Raw genomic sequence first — 19,800 nt, forward strand, 5'->3', positions numbered from 1 at the left:
AATGCTTATATATAATATATAATATATGCAATATTTTAATCAAATAACGGTTCGACTCCAACCTACTGTATTACAATTAGGAAAATAAATTACTAATAATATTCTAAGTAAATCATAAAAGTATCTTTTTAAATAGAGGCTGATACACTATCTCCGTTCAGAATCGTTTTCCCTATGTAGTTATTCATCATTGAATTTAAATTTAACGCATCCATTACAGTGATCTAAAATTACAAGGTAAACTCGAAACCTGCTATGCGGTGAGTAACTTCGACGGTTTATTAACGTATAAAATTACTCGTAGCACTTATGATTAAATATTTTCATCATTAGTTAGACATAGCAATAAATATGATAAAAGTAACTTTAAAATATAATGTCCAAACCTTTGATAAAAAAAATTATCAATTTTATTAAACTATGTAGGTTTTTAAAAAAAAAATTAGTTTTAATGTAATTTAAACTTTAAGGACTTGTAAAATAATATATCGACTAACAATTTTCGTGGTTTTTTAACTGTACGCAATAAAGTTATATACAGTATACATTTAAAGTTTATAATGTACACAATACAATATTCATATTATAATTTATAACAACAATACTTATAAATAAAGTTATCCGAATTAGTATAATAATACCTATGTAGAAAAGAAAAATATTTAAATAATAAATAATAAACTTACATAGGTAATATACAAATCAAGTTGTAATGTTACTACCTACTCAGCTTTATAATATAATGTAATTTATTTATAAATATAATATAATATTAATATTAAAAAAACGATGCGTGAAATTGTTAATAAATATAATATAATAATACAAAAAGACATTCACAATAATTTATTTTATTTGAAATGTATGTTGATAATGTTTTATTATGGACGTCGGACAAGCTGGAACAAATAATACATTTTAAATTATTACAAAATGTCTGAATTATTGTCATTGTTTTGTAATACAGGACATTAATGTAACATTTATATATCTTACAGGAAGTCGGGGATGGCTCTAAACTGGAAAGAAGTTTTCAACGAATCCGTTCAATTATCAGGAAACGTAAGCGTCGACAATCACGAACTGAGACAACTAGTTGTGATACTTCTGTAAATTTTAAACTGGAAAATACAGTCAAGCAGCTAATGCGAATCAAAAATGAAAAAAATAAATTGAAAACAGAAATGATTAATATATCGGATGATGAAATATGCGAGAAACAGCAGAACTGGTAAGATTTCCATACGAAATTGTTTTAGAAATAAGACTGATTTGACCATCAAATTATACATAATATTATGATTATGATTTTTAGATATGCATATCAAAATGTATAGGTTTATTGTTTTTATGAAAAATATTATAGCTACTCACAACCATTAAAAATGTTAATGTACTAACCATCACGATACTTCATATCTATTTTTATTTAGAAAATAGGTATTTGAAAATTGTAATCAAAGATATTCTCGACAATCCATCATAATTATCTTTATACCTACCAAAAAAAAATACTCAAAATTCGATAACATTTAAATATATAACTTACATCGTTAATTTTATTAGTTTTGAATATATATTAGGTAGACGCAATAATAAAAAAAAATTACATTGCAGTGTTCGTAACTACTGTGTTATAAATAAGTATAATTTCTAGTGAATATGACATAGAAATTACCAACAATCGTATAGAATCTGATCAGAACGATGGGACGTCATTAGTACTAAATGCTGGATACTTAGATCAACAAGAAAAGACTGATCGCCGAATTCAGAGAGCTATTACCGAAGATTCTACTGATACAGGTCAGTTATTTTTAATATTTTAATACCGATGTAGGCCTTCAGTGTTAATATATTCGTATCGCATAAATCATTACGATTTGATAACAAACTAATTGCAGTTGTGCAATTTATTTGATGTCTTTTGCGATTTATTTTTTTATGCCAAAATATTGCAATGTTGAAATTTAAAGTACAATCTACGTCTAATTTGTAATCCAAAGTAGGTATACACTATTGAAACTTTCAGAACATTTCTACAAGCCGAAACATGTTTTCTAAATTAAAACAAAATTTTGAAAGTTCTCGACATTTTTAATCTAAAAAACCAACATAATCAAAACTATTCAATCAAATAAGTTACACACTCTCACCAACATGTTTGTAGTTAGTATAAATAAACGCAATGTTAAATTTATCACATGCTTTTCTGAATATTAATCATGCCTAAAAGAAAACTAAAACCTAAAGTGAGAAAACCCATTTCAAAATAATATGATCAGATGCGATTGTTTGCATTGTAAAAAAAGGATTTTAATATCCTTTGGGATTACGGTAAATGTTATTACTATGCCTACGGTATAAATATAATTATATAAATAATATCCATTTTATTAACACTAAAAATAAAAAAAAAAAGACTCACGATATTATTCTTCATCTGATATTCTGATGATATGAATAAATGATACACTCGCAAAAAAATAACAACAATTATTGAATTATGTAGACAACTTGAATAATAAAACATGTCATTTAATTGTACCTATTCTTTATTAAATATTTTAAAATTATTGATGTATGCACAAATTAATCAATATAAATTTGAAATCTGATCTCCGCCTTATTCCACTAAAATATGAAATTATTTTATTATTACGTTTTGTTAAAATCGAATAAAAAAACAAACCGTACCATTCCGTATATTCTAGAGTATATAGATAAATATATTCAAAAATGTAGTTTTATACAAAATCTTGTCGTGACGTAGTATACTTTACAAAAAGAAAGACGACATTATGTAAATTGAGTTTCGTGGCCGTTTACGACTCTATCCAAGTTCATATAATTCAAAATGTTATGAAAAAAAAAAATGAATAAATTCATAACACAACAGAAGGTAAAATGGTGAAATGAGCCCGAAGATCAATTACTCCTCGGGGATTATGTGGGCTGTGTCCAATTTAGAGTATCCAGTGCATACAGATGGAATATAACGTATGCTAGCAGAAAGATTCTGTAGCTCAGAATATCTAAAAAATAAATTCGTTGTAACAGATTGATAGAAACCAGCACGGTTGTTCTATTATTAATATAATATAGTATAAAATAGTTTCAAGTATTTTAAAGTTCCAGAACTTTGATTAAATTTTTTTTATGTGAAAAAAACATGTTGGTACCCATTTCGATTACAGAATACGCTGAAAAATTGTAACTGTACACTTATTGTCAGTGGACTATATGTATTTTATTTGCGTAATTTTAGTCATAATATGATTGTATGCAAAAATATGTGGTTCAATACAATATATTGGCATATAATATAAACGTAAACGTAGTTTGGCTTTATTGCATGACTTCTTGATGAAAAATAATAATAATAACAAGTTTTATTGACTACGTAGTATAATATAACGCGTATCAATAACCTATATAATTCTGTCTAATAATTCAACAAATATGACAATTTTACATGTTGCTCAAAACATGACTCTTTACTGTAACAATAGTAGCCAGGTAACTACGATTTTATCGTACCTACTATGCTATCAGTTAGGTATCAAATGCAAACTTAAATGTGTACATGGCATAGTTCATGTTTGTTGTTGCATCTGAAACGTCATGTCAACGTTTAAATTCGTTTTTTTTGATTTCGTATCGTTTTCAATACAATACAACGGATTTATTGACATTGAGTCACTGAGCGAATTGTAATTGTTTAAAAAACACCATATGCAGGTTTCTGTTAAAATGAATAAATCGATATTCTGGAAATATTATTAATACCTATACTATTTGTTTGAATTATTTTAAAAATAACTGTATATATAACTTTAACTCAAATAATATTTACATTAAATTTATTTTTTTTAAGCTTTTCTGTAACATATTATTCAACGAATACAACGAAGAAAAGTAATTGGTTTTAATTTTTTCTTTTAAATATACAATGATAAACTGCAATTATATTCTCTTTTTTAATTATTTATAAATTAAATGGTAGCTAAAAATATCCATTAAATTTTAATGAGACGTCGGATCCAATCGTATATACACGTATACATAAGACGTACCTATCTAAATTGAAAAACTTTAATGCATTATTATTTTAAGTGTAACATTAACTTTATAGAATGTATAGTATACTGTACAGTGTACACCGTATCTACTCTTGACTTTCAATAGGTACGTCGTACGTATAAATGATAATAATTACAAAATGTATTTGTTTTTGAATTGATTAATACATTTTATCGTTATTTGATAACGTTAATTTATTTATTTAAATGTTAATTTAAATTTCTCAAGTTCGTTATTATTTTTACAAAATAAACAACCAAATAACTAAATAATAATATGTCCATATACTTATAATGTCACTTCATGTGTACTTTTATAACTTTAAACCATATAAATATTACATCCCATCATCTAAATCGTATATTAAAAAAAGTAAATGAAAAAATATTATTTATGATTCTAATATTATCCACATCATTCTTATAGTATATCTTTTCATGTTTACTATTTTATAAACAAGTAAATTATCTATGTAAGCAGAAATATAAAAGTTAACTATATTAACCTTTGTATTTTTAGTAATATGACACTTGTACCTACTTCAATAAAATATGTATTATGATATATTCAATAGATATTTTTACTTTTTATAGAAACATTTGACGAATTTGCTGAATAAATAACCAAATTATTGAGCCTTTATAAAATACAATACATTTGTAATTTATAATTTAAACATAATGCTATTTAAAATTTGAAATACAAATAACTATGTAATGTATTAAAACTATCAACTAAACAAAACCATGTATTTTTATTAATGAAGGCATTAGTTATCAATTATTTTAATAAAAGTATGATAATCTTGAAAAGCTTTTAACGATATTTGTTTTTGTTGATTTTATAATTTAAATATTTCTTTACCTGAATTCTTTATAATTTTGTAGAGGTTAATGTATATAGAATACAACGTTCTGCTAACAATTAATCAACAACAGCAATTGTTTATAGGATACGGAGCAGTATACGGTGTAAGCAACTTTTTAAAGATCATTAGTCATTTTTTTTTACAAAACCCCTTCAACGCCTTTTGTTTAATTTTATAATATCATATTTTATTTTACCTTAAGTAATTTAATTGCTATTTCACATAGTCTCATTTCATGTTTTTAATAATATATATATACAAATTTCATTTTACAATCTCAACCGTTTCCAAATCAATTTATCATCATAATAATAATCATAATAAATTATGAAAAATGTATTTAATTAAACCTTTGGTGATATTTTAAATATCAAACCAATAAACTAATTTTAAATAAAAAAATATCATTTATATATATTAAGTAAAAATAAGTATTGGGTACAAAATTAATCCAAAATATTAAATAAAAAATGTAATTTTATGATCGTATAGGTATAGTTAAGGTTGTTATTATAGTACATATTGAATATATTATTCCTCAAATTCAAAACTTTTATATCAATTCTGGTTTTTGGTTCCTAAGGGATTTGCTACCTACTGTAATAGCTGTGTGTTCGGTCAATATTTGCTATTTCACATGTAGCATTATTAGAAATCAGAATATATAAATTGACCGAATGCAATTCAATCATATTTAAAGAATATGAATGACTAAAAATACATTTTGGAAATTTTGTATCCATAAAATATCAGTAGTTAATAATCGTTTGTTTTACACGTAACGATTTTGTTAAAAAAATTGTATTTTTTTTTTAAATTGCGTGATATTTGAAGTATTTTTAAATTTGTAGAAATAAATCAAAATAAAAAAATCAGATTTGCATACGCCTCTATAATATTATAATAATGCGTATTATCGAGGTATTTTAAAATAATCGTATGCGTGTTTTAGAAAATTTAAATATATAATTTATGCAATTAATTACTTAATCTACCTTATTATTTTTCGATGATAATACCACGATATATGATTTCATTTGAAATTTAAAAACAATACGATTTTCATTCCTTCAAACAAACGGTTTCCAATTTAAATGTTAACAGGCACAAATACACAATAAAAATGTTTTTAGTCGAAACTTGTATATGATTAAACCCAAAAGGTAGCATAAAAACACGATAATACAAGCGCGTTAAATAATTTAATTTCCAATAAAGTTGTTTTGTTTTTTTTTATCAAATATATAGGTATAGACTATAGGTACATTTTACTTCCTACACAGTGAATTGTTGGATATGCAATATTAAAAAGTACACGCGAAGAATGGAAAGCACGATGTAGATATAAATGTTACGAACAGCGTTGCGAGGTCGGTACAAAAAATAAAAAGGAACCAATTCACATGGTATTTTCTGATAGTGGCATAGTATAAGAATTGAAAAGGGCAAAGATCACGTCCTCGAAGATGGCAAATGACACAGAAATGACTTTCTTGTGTGTGTGTGTGTGTGTGTGATGTGTGTGTGTGTGAGCGTGACGGAGCGCACACAACAATTGGATATTTTGGACGGGTCGCAAACGTATTTGCATTTAAACAAGACACTTATAATGGCGAGCAAAACTTATGTGGTTGTGTGGTGATGTTGGATGTAGGACACGAATCCGAAAGGGTAAAGAAAGGAGAGTCACGTGAACGAAAAGGACCGGGGAAAAACCCGTTTGTAGTGTGGAAACTCATTTATAACAAGGGATTCACGCATAGATATTAGAAATAATGTCCGGTTAAGTTTAGCAGACCAGAGCTATGGTTTAGATTAGGGATAATTTAAACCGACTGAACCGACACAGACAATGCGTATATGATATTTTTTTATTTTTTTTTTTTCTATTGATCCTTAAGCCATTAGCTGTTTGTAGGGTTGTATTGTGGTGGTGGTAGGGTTTGGAACGGTGAGTTTTTACACGTGAGTGTTTGTGTTTGGCAGAATTTTTAAGTGGGCACCTGTAAGTATCTACCATGCCCGGGCGAGGGATGGCGGCCTTTCTCTCCGGACACCACTGCCCGAAGAAAAATACCGCCCGTCCCCCACGTATATGATAATATCACTTCGCAATAATGAAAAGTAAATAAATACATATCGGTATAAACTAGGATTTATGTAGGTACGCGTGTGACATTTTACTAGACAGCAGACGCAGTTCAATACCAATGTTTCTTTATTTTTTGAACAAAATTGTGACATAATATAATATTAAATCGTTAAAGTTACTGATATTTGTAGATACGATGTGCATGCACGCAGCGCTGTACACACATTGTAGTTTGTACGATGCTGTGTCGCTGCGTATAGTATTTCTGCGGCCCAACAGCCTCAGAATGTGAAGGGATAGAAATTGTATTTGTTTGTATATATATAACTATAAATACTCAACGAACATTAGTAATTATAGTAATAATATATACAATATAAACCAACAGTTAAACTAAAACAAACACTAGCAAGCGAATAAATAAAGATTTAATGTCGTAGTGTAATATTTCGTTAAACAATGCCCTTTCGATAAACTCACAACGCAAAAAAAGTAAATAACAACATTTTTAATTTATATTTATAATACAAACATAATTAATTCGTATACAGTTATACAGCTTGCCCTTTCATTATAACACCCTTGGCATATTATTAAAAAAAAAATGGATTATGCAAAATATAATGAAATATAATGATTGTTTCACAAAAATATAACACCAAATCCGTATCATGATCTTGGATCCATCATTTTTTCCAAAACTAAAATAATAAAACAACACAATCTTACGCGATACGCGTAGTCAAGCGATTCGGCATGAGTCTCCAACCAGGGCCCCCACTAAGGACCTGGAGTAAAGGGGCCAAGCTATTTTAGAAACCCATTGAAATCAATTTGTAATTTTTAAAATTTTGATAGGAATAATTATTTTATATTAAATACTATTTTATGATATAAATGTATATTAATATAATATATTAAGTAATTTTGTTATTTTAATCTGGGGGTTAACCATTGATTACCTAGAAATCGTATGTGGGACACCCGTATCGCTTTTACTGGCTTTGTTTTATTGGACGTCGTGTATAGGACCCACAAAAACATTTAGTATAGTGGCCCACAATTTGGCCCACAACCATCACAATTCGGGGGGCTGTCTCCAACACCCAATATTGTTTGCTACCAGCCATCGCACGTTTTAATACTAGTTCAGTATAGTCATTATCGTTACGGCCATAATATTTCATATTTATTTTTTTTTATCGAGCATTGATTTATCGAGGTTTAGAAATCGAGCATCATGCCATCAATTTAACATAATAGGTGATATTAAATCCATCAGTTTCAAAACCTCGTGATTTGTTGTAATATAAATATTTATATATTATATATTAAGTTTTAACACGGTCGTCGGTCGATGGGTGGAGGCGATTGCCCTCCTCTTAAACACGCCACTGGCAAATGTATATTGTACATATTATTATACAATGTACCTATATAATATATGCATAATATATTTTATACTCTTGATTCTCGAAACGTAGTCGTGGTTAAACATTTATCGAATGTAGGTTAATCTACAGTGTGCGGTGGCGGCGGTGGTGTTCAGTGTGTGTGTGCAACGCGTTTTTTGACATCATAAATCAGAACGAATTCCATTCGCGATGGAATCGCACGACAAGAGTCGATAACGCGAAAATGAAGGAGTAAAAGAAGGGTGTAAAAAAACTGCCGCTCCGAATGGGTCGTTGGCGCTCTTTTGGTGTGTAATGGCAAACTGAAAGTGTTCGTCTCCCTATAATACACCTCTCTAGCGCTCACTCTATCTCTCTCAATTTCTCTCTCTACCTCGTCACTTGCTCCTCTTCCGTCGTCCGCAGTCTTATTTCACATAATGTTATACATGAAATGGAAGGACGACCACATTATTATTATATCGTCGTGTGTGCATGGTGATGAGTCCGACGCACGATGATGTTTCAACAAACTCTTTGAGTGGTTTACACCCACACGGAGAATTGAGTGTTTCTTTACATACATGATATATCTTCGGTGGCGTTTTTTCATGTTTAATTGTCGTGGAACGAATATTTTGATAGAGTTGAAATCCATACAATGTCTCTATTAATTTTGAAATTTATTTTATTTTATGTAAATATTTACAATGCTCTAGTTTGCGTACATGCAAATGAATCGTTATAAAATATAAAAACCATGGTTCTTAAAAATAGAAAGTGCAGTTAATTTCTCTAGAACTCTAGGCAGTTGAATGGTAGATTTTATTTCATCAGTTAACGACTATGTATACGACTGCTATTACGAATTATTTCAATTACTGGACTTAATCTACAGTGTTCAATATTTTCACATAACAATTTTACTCCGTGTGTCTATAAAATGATGAATATCAGGTGCTTTGGCCAATATTTTTAAAAATAATCCATAGTTAGTGAATAGTAATTTTACTTTGGATTTCCCGAAAAATTCACCATTCGGCATTCACTGTGGTTTTGGACATACTAAACACTGAAAATCACACACTATTAAGCAATGAAAAAGTAAAATATTCCAACGAGATGGTGATCCAATACATTTTGAAAATTCAGCCAGCTAGCCATCAGTCAGTTATTACTTGGATCGTGCATTTTTAGACAATAACTGACATCCCTCAGCTATTCTCTTGAGGTTATTTAAAATCAGAGATTAATAAAATTCTAAACCATGACATAAAAATAGTACAAAAGAAAAACACTTCAACTGAAAAACAAAATTGCAATGTTATACCAGTGTTGTAAATATTTCAGTAATAATGTTTTAAAACTTTTATTGATATCAAATATATTTTTTAATGCTTAAATTATAAGTACACATAAATTGTATTTTAGTTGAACATAAAATGATCGTGCATTTATCTTAATACTTTTTTTATATTGCAAACATGACAACGTAATGTTAGTGAAGTGTGACAGTGACAAATTTAAAAATAAAATAAAAATATTATATAATTCAAAATGTGTAGTTTTTATTTATACATAATATTTTAAAAGTATTTTAAATACGTATAAAAAGTATTACTTAAATACACTGACCGAATCAGTACCTATATGATAAGAACATTTTAAATGCTTTTAAAAATGCATTTGAGTGGACCTTAATAAAATACGTTTTCAAATAATTCTATATAACAATACAACATTGCATAATAGTTTAAACGTACGTTTTAAGATTTTATTCTTCAATACGACAATACAGTAATAATAATGAATGTACCTCTTTTGCCTATACAATGCGCCGTCCAACATATTATTATGATAAAAATTACTGTCTGGGTACCGTCTTTTTTTGCTGGATGGTGGTGTACCTATTATCATTAAATTTGAAACCAACGATAAATCGTCGCACTTTAACTGAACGCCTAGTCCAGTTATTTTGATGAAAACCATTAATAACCATTTTAACTGAACGGTCGCGGTCGTGCCGGTCGTGGACAGTTAATTATAATGAACCGACATCTACAATTCGACTAACGAATGTTTTGAAAAAAAAAATTAACACTATATAACGATTCGTAAGACTTTGGACACTGCGTACGTAATACGTCTTCGTCATGCCACCGACATATGCATTTCCCGTCACCAATTGAGCATATATATGTATGTTGTGGAGAGGAGTGTTTCGCCATAAGTCCCTAAAGGATTAAAAAAAATCCTTTTTTAAAGTTAAAGTGGGCAAAATGAAGTGTAAATAAACAGTTAAAATTAGAGCATGTGATAAAATTTATTATTTAATCTATTATGAAATTACTAAAAAAACAGGTTTTCTTCTGAAGAAATTAAATTTATTGAAATAAAATCAGTTTTCATGAAAATATTGGTATCGTCAAAGTATTAGTCAATTTTTTTACAGTGATTGTGAGTGTGTGTGCGTGTGTCTATATTGAAGAACGGGAACGTCAAAATGGGAAATATTGTATTCGTTTACAGTTGGACTTCACTCATCTTCGTTTCTTTCAACGTGAATACACCACACTATCAGACTTAAAATGTATTTAAATGTGTTATTTTATATCATTGATTTTTTATAGATATAATATAAAAACTAATAAGAGTTGATAATAGATGAGTACATGGCACATGTCTCCCTTAATAAATGTATACAAATTATATTTTAAATATTTTATTAAGAAATAGGTACAATGTACATATTATTATTATGTCATAATATATTAATATCATAATAATATGTTCATGTGTATACTGAATTCGATTCGATATGAGATAGGTATGAATTAATAAAATATTCTTTGAAATTTCCGTTGTAGTAAAATTCGTTAAATTTTAAATATCCAATTCATTTATTTTTTTCATGCATGTAAACTTAGTTTTTTTTAATATATTGTATACGTAAAACTAAAAGAATATGAGTGTTTAAAGGTATATACTGTTAGGTATGGGTAAAGTAAAGGTAAACTAATGGACAGCGCCTACCACACCGCCGTGCATATAGTTCAATGGGACGAGATAGAGTTAGAAGAACTATGTGTTTGGAAATATCATAGAAAACCATTCAATTTTGGTTTTTCAGCCACGTGTTACATGTAGTCTATAATCACGACGTATAGATAATATATTATCTTCATCGTGGCTATAATATTGAAAATACGTATGAATGAAAAAACTTAATGTTAATGGTCCTCCGCGGTATTCCCAAACCCAAAACAAAGTTCTTATTCTCTCTCGGACCTCATCCACTGGTTTCTCTCTCTGAGCGCTGTCCATCAGTGTAGTTTATAGGTCTATGACGATACTAACCGTATATAGTGGGCAAAGTCCTCCCTTGAAAACACCCCCCTTCCCCAATCCAAATCCCAATCACATGGACATTTGCAGTACGCCACCGGCCATCGAATAAACCACCACATAGACCACGCGTATTGTATAGATAGTATACCTATATACTTAGCATCGACACGAGATACGCCCTGTACATGCATATACCACTTGCTCTTATGTATGACGTGTCCTATACCTCCTGCTACACCGGTTACGTGAGATGTCACGCGACACGTGTCCGTTCGTGCGTCGGGTCCCCAACGAGAGGAAAAGCGATATCGTTCGTCCGTGTCCCGGCGCGACGGCGACGATTCGCCCGGTCGCGTACGTGCAAAATATTATATTATTATGGTGCTCCGCGTCGGGTCGGTGTCACACGCGCAGCGGCCGCCGAGAGATTTCGCACCATTCGCTGTCCCCCGAGCCCATCACGGCCGCGGTGTTGGTTCCCGTCCCCGCCATTTGTCTTGTGGGTCGTATGCGGTTGATATGATATATTATAATATAGAATGCATCGTAGAGGTACTATTATATTGAAATAGTATGCCAGCGGTTCGCGATTCCGGTCGACATTGTTTTGCGATCAGATTGGTCTGTACCGATTGCGTGCCGTATGTGATGCTTAAAAGAATTCCAGTCGGTTACGTTTTCGGTCATCGTGTCGTGCGCGTGCGACCACGGTAGCAGACAATTATATGTAACACCTAACTACGACGGAAGTCATAATATCATATGTATTATGACGTATACTCTACACAGGACGGGCCGCTCAATGATTTCGGATCGTAACATCGATATTTAGTTCGTAACAACCATAAAAAAAATAAAAATAAAATAATAATTGTATAACACGAGATGAATACAGTGGAAACCGTTTGTAACGGTACCGGTTGTAGGGACATATCAGGTGTTTAATGACCTTGGATTGTAGGTCCCGACAAAACTACTATATCGTATATGTACTAATGATTATTATGACGTCTGTGGTTTGTGTAATGACTATACGGATGTTATGACGGTTATTTTTGATTAAATTGAAATAATCTGTTATCTATAATAACGGTATTAAAATTTTATCGAAGGCAATATAACAACCAATAATACTTTACACTAAAAACTAATTTTAAAGAAATTGAAAAAAAACATACTGCGTGATTTGTATACAAACAAAATACAAACTAAGATTATAGATTTTTTTTATACATTATGACACTCGATTGTAACACAATATTAATAAATGTTCATGTAAATACCTATACAATCAAGTTTTTAAATTTAATTTTATCATTTTGCATATAATGCCATCGGTTATTTAGATTAATTTGACTAGTGCCTTCAATGTCATTAATCATTATAAACGGTTTCTACTATATACAATATAAATTAAATCTAAGTACATTAATTAATTGACTTCTTGTCGTAAGGTTTGTCCTGGATACCAAGGAAAAAAGTTATATCAATAATCATAGGTATTTTTACATGTCTATATTTTATCATTTAGTTTTCTAATAAAGTATTTATATTGATCTATAAAATTATATAATCTATATATATTTATATTGTATGTCTACGATTTTTACAATTATTGTTTTGTAATTTAACATTCATCAAATAATTGACTACAATGACCGTTTTTATGTATAATTGATAACTAGTAATTTGTTTTATCTAATTAAATAGTTTTAAGTTATAGTGGTTTTATACATAATATTATGGCGACACATCGTTGGTTGTTTGGGATCGCGTTACTTTCGAGTAGTAGAAAAAATACTATTGTTTGACGAAAATTGTTAGTAACCTTTAGTAAAAAGGTAAATTGTGTGGAATCGTGTATCGCCCCAATATGTGGCATGTACTATTGTACTCTATACATCGTATACGTTTTATATTCCGAGCGTACGTAATAGTTTTACAAAGGAGTGTTTTTTTTTTTTCATATGTCTGCAATCGTTTTGTTTCGGGCGGAATCAGGTAGAACGACCTAGGAATGATTCGCTGACGTGCTAGCAGTATTTATTTGAACATAGGTCGTATATTGTGTCGGAGAAGTAATTTTTTCCCCGTTTTCATATAATGTGTATCGAAAATTTACAAACTATTTTAAATTCCATAGTCAAAACTCAATATTACCTATTTAATAGTTTATATGTTAGGGAAATTGAGTAAATTGTTTTCAATTAATAAGCATTTATGGTTTAGATCAACAGAGTAGGTTACCTCTAGGTAGATTGGATATGGAGTACCCAGTAACAGACCAAAACTTTTGCCGATTACCCTAAAATTACACTCCGATCATCGTAAATAATATCGTAAAATGTATACATGTTCAAAATGTATACATAAAATTGATTACAAAAGCATGCTGCTTCTGATTATGAAATCAAAATCAAATGGTTGTCATTAAAAATCAATTTAAAACCCTTATCAACCCCACCCACCACGATAACAAACAAAAATAATTTAAGTAACCGCGATTTTTTTTTTAAACCATTGATAATATTAAGCTTATGGATGCGACATTGTATACATAAATCTGTAATCCAACACAATATTGATGCCATTGATAAACACAACACCGTTACATATCTCTGCTCTCTTGCTTGAACGCCTTGAACGTTAGTTTCTTTATCGCTAGAAACTTTCGTGCGAGTATGGGGACCGCCGTTTCTCTCTCCGTCGTTATGCCGGCCTACACAAGTGCCTATATTGTGTTTAGCGAAGACAGGATATCCGTAATCCGTGTCCGTAATGATATCATGTTTAAAATCAAACGGTAAAAACGGTAAAGTCCGTGTAAAAAACATCACACACGCGCGCACAACCAAACGCCTTATCCATCCATTGCACAGCGGTCAGCGTGAATTTGTGTAAGTACATATCGCTTTACAATTGAGCGGCTTCATAATATTATGACCGCAGAATAAGACAGTATAACGTTTGCGCGCGCACGAAACGACTGCGTTTATACACATTTGCTCGTACACTCGAGTGTTTGTATGTGTGTGTGTGGGGGGGGGAGGGCATAACAGTTATTGCGGTCGTATAAACACATATATATATATATTATACACGCACATTAAACGGCGGCCGAATTGTCGGGCCGAAACGGCGACGGTCGCGTATTAAAGTGCACATCGGTGCGGGGCCATTCGTTATTAATTATTATTATACACACCTTTACACGACCCCTTTTGAGTGCGCCGTAGTATGTGTGTATATATATATAGGTGTGCAACATACGATATGCCGTCTAGGCCAGACCAAAAGGCTTTGGGATGAGGGCGAAACGTACATTACGCCGCCGCGGCGGTGGACTAATAAAATACGCGCGTGGAGGGAACACAGGCGCGCACACCAATTATTATATTGGTCGGGTGTTCGGATGTTTGGTATCTCCTGCGTACGACCCGGGTTCAACAGTAATCAGTTACACGTATCAAAGTCGCGTGGCCAATTTCGCACTTGTAATTCGTAATCGGCCACGTAATTTACAAGCAACTTTAAAACGTGCCTAACTGGTTACAATATTGTTATAGTATTGTAACTTTAAATAAAACAGACCATTATTATATAATACATGCAATCTGTTTCGATGCAACTCAGTTCAGCGTACCGCGTACCTGCCTAGTAATAAATTACTTACAACAATATAAATGCATAATAAAATGTTCATATATATATATATATAATATAGGCTATAACAAACCGTCTCCGCACAATATCGTTTTTCGTAGGTATCCGATGATTTGTCATTTAATTCGAACTCAACACATTTACTCAAAATTACGAGAATCGGCACACAATACATACAGTGGATCTCATTACCCGGTTTTTTTTTAGTATTGTTGACTGTTGATTTCAGTACTATATTTTTGCGTTCTGTTTTGTTGGCCAATTTCTAATTTCATGAATATCTAATAACTCGGCCAATGCGGTCTACGGGCGAGGAAATTCAAACAACACGATTCGCTGTACCACGCCGGATTCAATAAAAAAAAAATAGACATTGAGAAAGCCCGGGGAATCTCCTAAATTGTAAAAATCAAAACCCTTGGAATGTACAAACAACTTTAATACTTGCAAAAGATGAGGTACGATTGTGGCGACCGTCTATACTCTATAGTCTGTGGTATACCCTTATATGTCGACCCTATAATAATGTTTTATTACGACGCACTGTCGCATCAATCGCCTTCGATTATTCGGTATGTCGATATTTTATTATACTCACTCGAGGACTGCAAAAACTTTAGGCAACTGCAGTGTGCATTCATTGTGCAGAGCCGTCCATTCGTATTGTACGTAGCAAAGCTCATAGGGTTTGCATTAAAACTGCAGTATACGACCCCCCCGTCGTTTTAATAACGTGAAATTTAGATAAGCCAGTGTATCCGACCGTGTGTCGTTTTAAAGCATCGTCGGCTCGAGTTCAAGACATAGATTTTATACAGGTGTTTGAGTGTATGACCCAATGTGTTAAATTGAAATCGTTCCACGGGTGTTTTTTTTTTTATTATTATTACTTTTTATCAGTCCGCGGACATCTTAACACGCGATACCTACTGTTGAAACAATAATAAAATCCGGTTCCGTTCGACAATCATAGTTTTCGGCATCATAATAATATGATATTACAGTCGTCGACCGTGCAGTGTAAGATGAAAATTCAATTATGTTTCTTTTTTCGTTTTGTTTTCATCCACTGGAACGTATTTTATTTTCGTCCCTATGCTTAGCGGATAAATTGGATTTTTAAAAACTAATAGAACGTCAATAACACTACGAAAAAAATACTCGTCACCGATGTCTACCTACTCTAACTATTATTGGCTGTTATACGGAGTGTCGTGTTATGTCTTACGGGATTTTCGTCGGTGAGTGATAGGAGGAGAGACGGCCATAAATGTGTTTGCGTCTATATAAAATCAGCATACGTGTTTTTTTTAGGCTTAAGTATTTCAAACGCCAATTGTATTTCACTCGACGCAATGACGTTGCCGTAGACTTAGTGTTTGTTGTGACCTTTGGTTTTATTGATTTTTCAGAATTTATAACTGAAATTATGTATTTTTTTCACGTTCTATTTATACAATGTTTAAAATATATTTTTATCTAAAATTACAATGTGAATAAATATTTCATAATACAATATCTTTTTTCCGACACGCTACAGCGTGCATTTACCAACCACTCTTTAAATCAATTGAATTGTTACGTTTCTACAACTTTTATTAATACGTCGTTACGTCTTGTTAAAATATAAACCTCGTACTACGATACGGAAAAATGATATATAATTACAAGCTTATAACAATTATTCAGTCTGGTGTAGTTGGTTTTTTCGGGTTTATTTTCGTTGAATTGCCATTAATTTTTATGTTATAAAATATACACTAACATAGTCACAAAACATATTAGTAAATTACACATTGTGACAAAAATAATAAAACATTAAAGTGTGCGAATCTTTGAGCTTCAATGTTCTAAAAGAAAAATTGTCTTTTTTTAAATTAAAAAAAACCTTATTCTTACTTTAAAAGAGTATGTAAAAACATATTATGACAAGCAATATGTCAAAATGGGTACACAGGTGTTAGATAATATTGTTACTACATTGGACTAGCACACGGCGTCTCGGCTTGATGGCCACTTAAGTATAAGTGCTATTTTTTTTTTCTATAAAATGGAGGAAATAAGAACCAAAATTAAATATCAATATTATATAGATGATAGATTTAACTTCTAATGTATTCTATTTGCTGACAAAATCTTAATCAGGTACTTAATTATACAGACTTAATTTATTGTATTATAACAGTTATTTATGTTTAAAAACCAGTAATGTGTTGTTGGCGTTTTATGAACAAACTACTTAAAACAAAAAAAAAATAAAAAGTTTTGTGCATTTTTATTTATGTACCCAGGTATACGAATTAATATTTTTTTACTATTTCAAGGTAAAGTGTGATTTAATATCAGTAATTAAATATTGTTATTCTATAGTAGGTAGTATAACTGAGATTGTGTTAGCGGTAGACATTAATGTGCGGGTAATGTGCATGTTTGATCCTAATTTACTTTGAAACTACTTATTCTTGACGGTTATAAAATGTGTAATTTAAATATTTTATGTATACGAATATTTAAATTTATTTAAAACTACTTAAATCAATAAAATTAGTGTTTATAATTCGAGGTTCGTTTAAAATATGACGGGCAGCGTCGATGACTAACTTATTTTTGTTTATCGAATTTTGAACGTTTATTCGGCATTATCGTAAGCGCAAGAGTCCGAGATTAAAATAAATAGATTTTACTTCATAATAGTTTTTAAAACCTAAAACTTATAATTTCAGTCTTGTAAGTTTTATCACTAAAAACCAACTCCTACGGTCCGCGACCTTACCACAGCCGCTATAAATTAAACATAATAATATTGTGGTTATCTATTAACTAATGATAATAATATTATTTATCATTGAAATTGTATCTTTGAGATTCATGTAGACGATGTCAGGTGCCCTATTTTTTTTCTCTCTCACACAACACAGCGTCGTTCAACACAACTAATCTTGCAGTGTTGTTAGCTTTAACATTAAAGTGGATTGACCTATTACTAAACTAAATTTGGGAATATTATCTGTGATTTTACGTAGATTATTTTACAATACTTCAATTTTTATGGGCTGTGAGTATTTAAATATTACAGTTTTAAAAAACTAATTTTATCACAGAATATTGAAATATTGTAAAAAAACCAACATGATAATATTATAATGTTATTATTTTTTTTTTTATAACAGATAATGTTCTGAACATTGATATAATATTACTATATTAATTTGTTGTATAATCCATTAGCGATTATTTTCATTTTGATTTTTATTTCCTTGTCGTTTCATACTTGGTATGTATTGTAATTTATTTTGCTGTAGATGGTTGTGTAGGGACCTAGGGCGTGATATCCCCTACAACACCTCTCGGGACAGGCCTTAGTAATAATAAGAATGTATCAATAAAATGTGGCGTAAAAATCTTGTAGGATATAAAAATTGTTGAAGGCATTAAAGGTAAGCAAAAGGGAAGTACGGGGAGGGCTTCGTCCCACATGGGTATATTTGGCATAAATTCGTTGAGCCCTGCACCACAAAGAAATACTGAATTGCGCCTATGGGCGTTATATAGGTACCTAACTTTCAATAATTTGATATGTACATATTATAATAATAATACACTAAAAGCTATTTACAAAGACACAAAGTTTGCGGAAACGCCGCTCGTATTTGATCATTTACAATTCCAGGCGTCTTCTTCAGGGTGACTATGGATTAATGTTTGTCATTTCGAAGTCACTTCTAGTTTCATCAAAACTCCCGCTCAAACACAGCTCATCATGTATTCATCCCTCCAGACATTAAATTTCGCTTTAATTATGTCAGAAGATCCGCGTATTGGTTCGACAGTTATCAGGTCGTCGCTTCGTAACCATTTTTTCTAAACTATATAAATCAGCAATTCACCTGTCAGTTTTTGTTCCGTCCAATATAGAATTGACTAGTCTGTATAAATTATAATATTGGATTTATAGACCACCCTACATATTATTATAGCTACTGAACACGCTGGTCTTGAGATCCTAAACCTGCACTTTTCCATTTATGAGTATTTTAATTTATTTTAAACATCACTGAGATAATATTCTTATTATTACTTAATTTATATTCTCAAATACATAAATAATATATGTAATATATTTACCTTCTTAAAATTCATTGAATAAATTACCTACGCAACACCGATATTTTTATACATAACATTTCAATAATAATTATAAGTTTATAGTATACTATATTACAATTTTATCCAGACAAACAAAGTAATTTTCTTAGCATGCTCGTTATGTTTTAGAAATTACTAATGAATTATTAATTACATTGTATACAGGTTGGGTGCACTTAATGTCACAATAACTTTAAAATTCATTA

At 30.6% G+C, this 19,800-nt stretch overlaps 1 protein-coding gene across 5 annotated transcripts in view; it reads left to right on the forward strand.

Moving 5' to 3' along the window:
- Nucleotides 1-19,800, forward strand: part of LOC132950750 (sodium channel protein 60E) — a 134,582-nt gene that overhangs the window by 95,201 nt on the left and 19,581 nt on the right. For 4 of the 5 annotated variants that reach the window (XM_061022294.1, XM_061022293.1, XM_061022296.1 and 1 more), the window contains 2 exons: nt 999-1,231; nt 1,658-1,806. In XM_061022294.1, the coding sequence (XP_060878277.1) occupies nt 999-1,231; nt 1,658-1,806 (382 nt within the window). Of the gene's footprint in view, nt 1-998; nt 1,232-1,617; nt 1,807-19,800 lie in introns of those variants that run through there. The other variant, XM_061022297.1, reaches the window with a different exon arrangement.

This window comes from Metopolophium dirhodum, chromosome 8 (assembly GCF_019925205.1).
Source record: "Metopolophium dirhodum isolate CAU chromosome 8, ASM1992520v1, whole genome shotgun sequence".
NCBI classification, from domain to species: Eukaryota; Metazoa; Arthropoda; class Insecta; order Hemiptera; family Aphididae; genus Metopolophium; species Metopolophium dirhodum.